The sequence below is a fragment of the Rhinichthys klamathensis genome, unplaced genomic scaffold, assembly GCF_029890125.1.
Source record: "Rhinichthys klamathensis goyatoka isolate OS25496 unplaced genomic scaffold, OSU_Roscu_1.1 h1tg000102l_1, whole genome shotgun sequence".
NCBI classification, from domain to species: Eukaryota; Metazoa; Chordata; class Actinopteri; order Cypriniformes; family Leuciscidae; genus Rhinichthys; species Rhinichthys klamathensis.
The window spans coordinates 1,327,661-1,337,576 of NW_026606641.1; the positions used below are offsets into that span (position 1 = coordinate 1,327,661).

General features: G+C 42.4%; 1 protein-coding gene across 1 annotated transcript; it reads right to left on the reverse strand.

The window, feature by feature from the left end:
- Positions 1 to 385: 385 nt before the first annotated feature.
- gas8 (growth arrest-specific 8) lies at positions 386 to 8,837 on the reverse strand. The gene is given in 5 exon segments (XM_056253104.1): positions 386 to 607; positions 7,876 to 7,897; positions 7,899 to 7,957; positions 8,105 to 8,272; positions 8,570 to 8,837. Coding segments are annotated over 5 exon segments (651 nt in total). The 5' UTR covers positions 8,750 to 8,837.
- Between the last annotated feature and the right edge of the window lie 1,079 nt (positions 8,838 to 9,916).

Sequence of the window (9,916 nt, forward strand, 5' to 3'; positions counted from 1 at the left end):
TCACGTTGCAGTGTAATCTGTTAAATCTAGATAAAAGTGTAATCTGCCGGTTGTCCTGCAGGTGACCTCATAACTCTGTCTTCTTACAATGCTTGGGGATTTACGATTACTCCAGAGCACTCGTAGGTTAATGTTAGGCTACTACTTTACTACCGTATTTGAGGCCAGAGAATAATAGGCGAAAATTTGGATTTCCTGCCTGGCATACTGTAATTACAACATGGACCAGCTACTGTGACTTCACCACTCACTTCCTGTGGAGTTTTTTTTTTCTGGAACTAACCGACTAATTAAAATTTGGTCGGCTAAGCCTCTTCTTGTCGACTTTTAATCGTTTTAACCGTTTTAACCGTTTAATCAGCTATTAGGGGACAGCCCTATACGCTCATAAATGTACCTCCAGTTTATGGGTGACCACACTGAGGGTAGTAGGGTCCAGGTTGGAAACAGACAGCACTTCACTGAGCTGGGCTTCCTTCTTTTCCAGCGTGTCATTGAGTGCACTCAGTTTGCACTCCAGCAGCAGGTTTTTGAAGCCACTTTTCTGCTGAACTTCCAGGATGGCTTTAGTGAACTTCATGTACAATTCATATCGCTCCAACTGAACCTGCACAACAATCAAACAATCTTTAGCTCTTACACATGCAGCAGTCCTAATGAATCACTATGAACAGATAAAAACTTTAAGAGACAACTGTTATCCAGTATAGTAATGTTGTAGAAAAATACAATAAAAACAAAAAATACAATTAATAATTACTTGGCTGATATGTATTACAGTGTGTACACCAAACAGAGATTCTTGTTATGCCATGGCAGACTGTTATCAAGATGAAGAGGAAACCTGTTTTTCCCCCCTTGTAAGTTGTCATAACACCATTAAGGCTGATAGTTCAGTGTGTTTAAAAGGGATACTCCACTTTTTTTGGAAATAGGCTCATTTTACAACTGTTGTACATTTATCGTCTTATAGACTAGGAATGACGATGAGAGACGCTGCTTCGTTTAGACGTTTAATGAAAAAGAAACAAAGATAAATACAGCGTGCTTGTTCAGCAAATCGTTCACAAAAAATGGCCGTTGCCAAAATCACCAAACATAAACAAACTTCACGTGAATCACGTGCCTTTCACCATTGCTCAATGCATCTTGGGAAATGAAGTCAATTCACAAATAATAATTACACATGAATGTTTTTGACCACATATGTATCTGAAACATGAACTGTTAATCTTAGTGTTGTGTATTAAATGTTAACTTATTAATTTTAACTTAGTAATCTTAACTTTCGTAACTATTCTTTTAAATAGTCTTCTAACAAATAAATTCTCAACATCCTCCCCCCCATAAACTACAGTTTATATAATTTCCAAAGGATACAAAAGCTGGATGGGTCTTCGCAGAACAGTCCCTGAACTCGTGCGAACTGCACATGACCTCACAAGTCCATCACGACCTGGAAACAATTCCTCAATTCTTCCTAGCTTCCAGCTTTGTCTTGGGGTGTTATCTTCTCCGATGAGTGCAACATCTCCGACCTTCAGCAGAGAAGACCGTGGGGTGTCGCAGCGATGAGCCGACTTCAAATCCAGCAAATATTCTCTCCGCCATCGGTTCCAGATGTTGGTCATAAGTCTTTGTCGGTAGCGCCACCTCCTGTTCATCTCCTCCTTGTTCGCTGTTGGATGGTTAGTCTCAGCTGGACATGGCTTAGAAGGCAAGCAGCTCAGTCTCTGGCCCACCAAGAAATGAGCAGGTGTTAGTGGCTCTGGCTCGTCCACATCATTGTGCACATAAGTGAGCGGCCTCGAGTTTATTATGGCTTCAGCTTCAGTCAGAATGGTGCACATTTCTTCAAAGTTGAGTTTAGCTCTGCCTAGCACTTTTCTGAGAATAATTTTGACTGACCTTACCAGCCGCTCCCAGAATCCGCCCCACCAGGCTGCTCTTTCCGCGATGAACCGCCAGGTGATGCCCTTCTCAGAGAAGAACTCCCGTAGCTGTGGATCTTTAATGCCTTTCCAGAGCTCCTTCAAATCTTGATCCGCTCTCTTGAACGTCTTGGCGTTATCTGAATAAATCACCTTACATAATCCTCTTCTCGAGATGAATCTTTTCAACGCTAGCAAGAAGTTCTCTGTAGACATATCCGAGACCAGCTCTAAGTGCACCGCTCTGGTTACAGCGCAAGTGAACAGTGCTATATACGCTTTTGTCATGACGTTCTGTGTCTTCACATAGAGTGGCCCTGCGAAGTCCACACCAGTGATCTCAAATGGCGGTGACTCTGTTATTCTGTCTCTTGGCAGTGGCGCGGTAGTCTGCTGCCCAGCCTTTGCCTTGAATTTCTTGCAGAGTGCACACATCTGGACACAACCTTCTTCACTACCTGTCGTGCCCTCAAAACCCAGTATTTCTCTCTTATCTGCACTAAAGTGTCTCGTACACCCGCATGCATTATCTTTTCATGTTCATACTGCACCAACATTTCTGTGTATCGGTGGTTGTTGGGCAAAATCCATGGGTGCTTTTCTCTGTAAGAGAGATCAGAATGCTGGAGCCTTCCTCCCACACTGAGCAGCTCCTCTTCATCCAGAAATGGTTTTAGCTCTCGGATTCTGGAGTCAGTGTGGGGACATTTCCCTGCTTTCAGCAAATCAATTTCAGAGCTGAAACTCTGGTTCTGAATCACCTTTATCCAGTTTTTCCCTGCTTCATTCAGCTCTTCTGCCGTCAGTTCACCACTGATTTTTGTGCTTGAGCGGGTGTTGTAGATAAACCTCTTTATCCAGGCTGTCACCCGGAGCACTGTTTTTAGTTTGCTGTACCTCTCCAGACATAAAAGAGGGCTTAAGAAGTCTTGGTCTTGCTTAACAAACTGTACAGCAATCTGGTATTTGGATCTGAGTTCAGACCTTACCTCATCTTCCTGAACATCTTCCTGAGTGCTCTCTAACTGATCAGGTGACATCAGAACACAAGGACCATTCCACCACAATGTGCTCTGCTTCAGGTCCTGCACAGTTAGGCCTCTGGTGGGGAGGTCAGCTGGATTCAATTTCCCTTTGCAGTGAGACCATGACTGTGGGTCAGTCAGAGACTGGATTTCTGTGACTCTATTTGCTACAAACTGCTTCCACTTATGAGCAGAACCACAAATCCAATGCAGCACTATCATTGAGTCTGTCCATAGTCTGAGTTGTGTCTTGTCTAGCTGCAGTGCTTTCATGAGGGTGTTCCCCAGCCTGGCTGCTATTACAGCACCCATTAGCTCCAGGCGTGGCAGTGTCATCCTTTTGAGTGGAGCCACTCTGGACTTGGATGCAACCAGGCTTATAGTCACTTCTCCCTCCTTTGTTTCTCCTTGAAGATAAGCAACTGCACTATACGCCCTTTCACTCGAGTCACAGAACACATGTAGCTTTAACTCTTGACCGTCCTGCTGTGGTATGTGTGTTTGATACCATCGTGGAATTGAGACCTGATGCAGTTGAGGGAGCTCTGAGCACCACTGTTGCCATTTCTTTGTCAGATCAGGTGGCAGTTCCTCGTCCCACTTGAGCCCTCTCTCCCACATCTCTTGGAACAAACACTTAATCCTGATAGTGTAAGGGGTCAGGAATCCTAGAGGGTCAAAAATGCGAGCAGAAGACTGCAGAACACTTCGTTTTGTGTTTTCTCTTTCTTTCAGAATATCAAGCAGCCCCCTGAGGTCGAACACAAAATCATCAGTGGCCGGTCTCCACACCATACCCAGCACCTTCAGCGCAGACCCGTGTGATTCTGGTTGCACAGCACAATCCATCAAGCTTTTCTGCCATTTTTCTTTGAGCTCAGGAGAGTTTGTCATCCATTTACATAGCTCCATGCCTGCAGCAGACATAATGTTCCTGGCTGTCGTTGTCACTGTATGTGCCTTGGTCACCTCACTTGCACTTGAAATAAAATCATCGACGTAGAGTGAGGAGCTAAGGACTTCTACCACATGTGGGTGTTCTAGCTCATACTGTCTTAAATGCTTCCTAATGGTGGCTGCGAGTAAGAATGGGCTTGATGAAGCTCCGAACACCACTCTTGTCATTCTGAGCATGCGCAGCGTCAGGTCCTTCTCCTCTGTTGGCGGTCCCATGAACCACAGAAATCTTACAGCGTCCCGATCTCTTTCTGAGAGTGAAATCTGCAGAAATGCTTTTTTGATATCTGCCATATATGCGATTTCATGCAGTCTAAATTTGATCAAAATACTCATCAGATCTGGATTCAGATTGGGACCTGTTAAGAGACAGTCATTTAGTGAGGGACTTTTATTTTCGTGGGAGGACGCATCAAACACAACCCGCAGTTTTGTTGTCGCCTTATCCTCTCTCAATACCGCGTGATGAGGTAAGTAATATGTCTGACTGCCTTGGGACGATGCATGCTCCCTTGGCACGTCCTCTGCCATTCCTTGTTTTAAGTAGTCCTCCACAACTTCATTGTATCTGCTGTAGAGTGTGACATCCTTGCTAAGTTTCCTTTTCAAACTCTCAAGTCTCTTTTTTGCGATGCGGTAATTGTCTTGAAGTGGAGGATGATGTTGTCGCCATGGCAACTCCACTTGGTAACGCCCATCCTTGAAGATGGAGGTTTCCTCGAACCGCCGCAACGCTTCTACATCCTCTGGGCTCTCAGACTTCTCACTTGTGATGCCCAGGGACTCAAGCTCCCAGAATGCATGCAGCTGTTTATCAATCTGTGCATCCTCGCTGAGCTGAATATGCATGCAGGTCGTCTCTGTCATGCTGGACACTGCTACTGGGCCTTGCACTGCCCATCCGAAAGTGCTCTCCAGTGCCACTAGGCTCTTTGTCAGTCTCTCTACTCTGCCTGATACTATCTGCCAGTAATAATCAGAGCCAATTAGCACAGAAAGTTCAGGTTTATCATCTCCAGCACAGTCTGCTAGTTGAAGACCTCTGCTTTTCATTTCTCTTTGTATGTGTTCACCAGGCACTTTCATCAGCGCTGTGCACACTTTGGGGGTGACAACTGCCTCGATTTCGATTCCCTGCTGATTATCCCATACATTCTCCAAGCTGAGCTTCACTATATTGCGACTCACCGTTGTTGGAGCAGAGGAGCCAAATGTGTGAAGCGTGAGTGTCCCTTTCCTCGTAACAGGTAGCTGCAGCGCCTTCACCACATTCTCATGCACAAAACTCCCCTGACTACCTCCATCTAGCAAGCAGCGGACCATCTTCCTGCTTGTGGGTCCTACAACCCATGCCTTGGCAGTTTGTAGCAGCACAGTGTTCTCAATGTCAGGTTTGTCTTTCTCCGCTTGGGGAATTACTGAGGAAATAACAATGTTGTCAATGTTAGCAACCGCAGCAGGTGGAGATGTCTCATTTTTCTCACAAATGGCTGCATGATGCCTGCCTCCACATGTGGCACATGACATGCCCTTTGACCTGCAAAACCTGGCTATGTGTTTGGTCCCCAGACACACAAAGCACCTGCCAAGCTTCTTCAGTTTTTCCTTGCGTGCTGACACCGTGTGGTCTGGACATTTTTCAGATTTGTGTTCAGTGCTATCACAGAACAGGCAGTTTCGCATTTTCTGGTCAGCAATGTGTAGTGCAGCTGCAGATGTCATGCTTGGTTTCTTTAATTTCACATCACTGGATGAATATGATTTCCCGCATGTTTTGTTAGGAGACTGGGTTTCTCTCTGGTTGTATGATTTCATCATTTGTAAAGTTCTCTCTCGGCTCTGAACCTCTTTCTGCAGGAACTTCAACACATTAGGCACATTCCACTCATCGTCATCTCCTCTGTGACGGCTGTATTCAAGAGCCATGTCGTCTGGCATCATCTGGAGTAAAATTGGGCACAACATATCGCCATAGGTGTCTGATACCACTCCCAATGACTCTAGGCTTCTGATTTGAATTTCACAGTCATCATATAACTGCCTTAATGCACTGACATCGGATGATTTCTTTACAGGAGTGAGATTCAGAAGCTTTGACATGTGAGCATTTACAATGAGATCTTTCCTTCCAAATCTGCTTTGGAGAATATCAATTGCAGCATCATAGTTACTGTCTGTCAGTGTAAGCCCTGCTACTGCCTTTGCAGCCGTTCCAGAAAGATAAGTTTTCAGGTAGGTAAACTTTTCTTTTTTGCAAAGTGCATTGTTGCTATGAATAGCAGTCTCATACTGGCTCCAAAATTCCTGCCATACACTAACATCTCCGCTAAACTTATCAATTTGTAGCTTAGGCAGTCTCACTGTTGGTTTGTTTGCACTACCATCGCTTGACTGAGCAGGCCGTGGGTTACTCACAGTCTCATGTTCTCGGATCACTCGGTGAGCTCGCGCTTTCATCTCGATGACGCGGTCTCTGTATTCCTCTGCGAGTTCAATCTCCGCATCCACGTCCTCCAGCGTAGTGTGTTCCTCCACTATGCTGTCCAGCAAACTGTCCTCCTTTGCTGACAACACGGCTAACATGTCCCGCACACGGTCGATATCCTTGTCTCCCTTTAATAATTCGACGTCGATCTGGTTTAGCAGTCTCGTTGTAGAACTCCGTATCGTCCGACGCTTTCTTTTGGACCTTTCAAGTTGTTCCATACCGACCGGTCGCTCTCCGTGGTCTTCGTCACTCATAATCTTCTGTTTCCCGGGTTTCCGGCACCAAAAATGTTGTACATTTATCGTCTTATAGACTAGGAATGACGATGAGAGACGCTGCTTCGTTTAGACGTTTAATGAAAAAGAAACAAAGATAAATACAGCGTGCTTGTTCAGCAAATCGTTCACAAAAAATGGCCGTTGCCAAAATCACCAAACATAAACAAACTTCACGTGAATCACGTGCCTTTCACCATTGCTCAATGCATCTTGGGAAATGAAGTCAATTCACAAATAATAATTACACATGAATGTTTTTGACCACATATGTATCTGAAACATGAACTGTTAATCTTAGTGTTGTGTATTAAATGTTAACTTATTAATTTTAACTTAGTAATCTTAACTTTCGTAACTATTCTTTTAAATAGTCTTCTAACAAATAAATTCTCAACAACAACTCCCTCAGAGTTAAACTGTTGAGTTTTACCGTTTTTGAATCCATTCAGCCGATCTCCGGTTCTGACGGTACCACTTTTAGCATAGCTTAGCATACATCATTGAAGTGGACAAGACCATTAGCAGTTCTCAAACAAAAATCACCAAAGAGTTTCGATATTTTTCCTATTTAAAACTTGACTCTTCTGTAGTTACATCGTGCACTAAGACCGACGGAAAATGTAAAGTTGCTATTTTCTAGGCTGATATGGCTAGGAACTTTACTCTCATTCCTGCGTAGTAATCAAGAAACTTTACTGCCGTACCATGAGTGCAGCAGGCGTAATGATATGACGCAGCGCCTGAAAATAGTTCCGTTGTGTTGACGGAAGGTGGCCTATTTTCAGGCGCTGCGTCATATCATTACGCCTGCTGCTCTCATGGTACGGCAGTGAAGTTTCTTGATTACTACGCAGGAATGAGAGTATAGTTCCTAGCCATATCAGCCTAAAAAATCGCAACTTTACATTTTCCGTCGGTGTTAGTGCACGATGTAACTACAGAAGAGTCAAGTTTTAAATAGGAAAAATGTCGAAACTCTTTGGTGATTTTTGTTTGAGAACTGCTAATGGTCTTGTCCACTTCAATGATGTATGCTAAGCTATGCTAAAAGTGGTACCGTCAGAACCGGAGATCGGCTGAATGGATTCAAAAACGGTAAAACTCAACAGTTTAACTCTGGGGGAGTTGTAAAATGAGCCTATTTCCAAAAAAAGTGGAGTATCCCTTTAAAGGTCTGATGCTGTTCCTCCAATCACCTTAGTAAATCTCTGCTCCAACATGCTCCCACTTAAGCTCCTTCAATTCTCTGTCAAATATTTTGAGACGAGCTCTCGTTCTCTGACAGCAGAACACAAAGAACAAGATTTATATACATTACTAAAATTAATTAAAACTTTTGTTATAATTAACATTTAACATTATGCCACAGTTCAGTGTCAGTACAATCCACTAGAATTACTAAATCTACTAAGACCCTGAACATACAGTTAGAGCACTCTTGTCCTTCTCATAGTTGGCAAGCTGTTTCTGAAGCTCTGCGACTTCCTCTTTGGCCTTTTGTGGAGACTCTCTAAGCTCCTTATTCTGCTCAAGCACTTCCGCCATCTCTTTATTTCTTTTCTCCTCCTTCCTTTTCATGTCCTTTAACTCTTCCTGCACACATTCCACCAGAAGAGAAAATAAATAAGAACTGACAAATAATCACTTACTGTACCTCAGCTGGTAGCATGAGACCAAGGAACAAACATACTTACATACATACACTGTAGTATTATACTTTTTTTATAGTTTGATTGCCACATGCATAAATATAGATTTAATAATTGTGAAGATACAATGATGACTATGAATAAAGTTACTAAAAACAGATCTATGAGAGACACTGTTATTTGATTTATAATTAATACGGAGAAAACAAATGTATGTATGTGTTCACGTGTGCGTTTTCACCTTGAGTGAAGTGATAAAGTCCAGATTTTTGTAGACTATGTCATTGAAGTAGTTTCTGATGTCTCTGAAAGCTTTCTCATGATTCTTCATAAGCATGTTGATGTGGCTGTTCTTTTGCTCCTCGTTCTCATGAATCTCCGTCTTGCGTCTTAGTTCTTCCTCCTGACGCAGCTTCTGCATCCTTTTCTCATATTTGGATCCAATTTCTGTGACAATATTTTCACTCTCATGTTAAATCATTAAAGCAAGCCTTCACTGCCTCTAAAACTCTTTACATTCCATTCCATTTTATTTTATGACACATTATACTGTGTTATACAGGCAGTATGTATTTAACTAAGAATATTTGTTATTCATCAACAAATTACTTCTGTAGACTTGGAATTAAGCCTTTTCCCCGTTATTATTTAATTCACGGGACCAGACACCAGTTATCTTGCCAAGAAAGATTTTTATTCTTATATGTCAGGAGAGAAACTCTGAGAAGATGTTATATTCATGCCAGGTCTATGCGTTTCGTGTTTCTCCTTCCTCTCACCCAGTCATGCCTCCATGTTTCTCTGCTGTAGTACAGTAAGATTGAGTTTTTATACATCACAGAGAGTCTTACAGCTTCCTTGTAAGGTAACAAAACATATTGCTTATGCTTAAAATGAAATGTATATGCACATGGTACAATCCACTTTCCACATTAAGAAACTATTTCTCAGTGTATACATTAGTGGTATACAAATGGTACATTTGCATCAGTTGAAACATTCATTTTCTTGCAAAGAGCATACCAACTGTACACATTTGAAGTATATTCATCATTGGAACTCTCTGCTAAGTGAACATTACATACCTCTAAGCAGAATACATAATCCTCCCAGCTACCCTCCTTGTGTCTAAAATATGTTCCTTAAACACATGTGTCCATGCAATCTATAGTCTACTCATGCATTTTAAACTTCATAAGATAATACAACTTATTATGAATACTAAATAAAGAATAATAATACAGATACATAATATTAATTAATGAAATTATATTCAAAGATGAAATTTTAGTCTTCATCTCCCTCCACTGGAACTACGGCCGTCAGTTCCACACCATCATCCCCAGGTGGCCAACCTATTGAAGTGATAGTGAGGAGAAGAAATAGCAGACCAAGAAATAGACAAAGGATAGAAGAATAGAAACAGAAAGGAAAACGAAAAACCCAACCCATGTTATGTCCCCGCATACTATGTGTAATTTAACGTCTATGTGTAAGCATTTAAAATGAACCCCAATCATCTAAGAAAAGAAAAAGTAATAAATCTTCTGCCCGTGCCTGAACTCGTTAAGTAATTAACTCCTTCAGT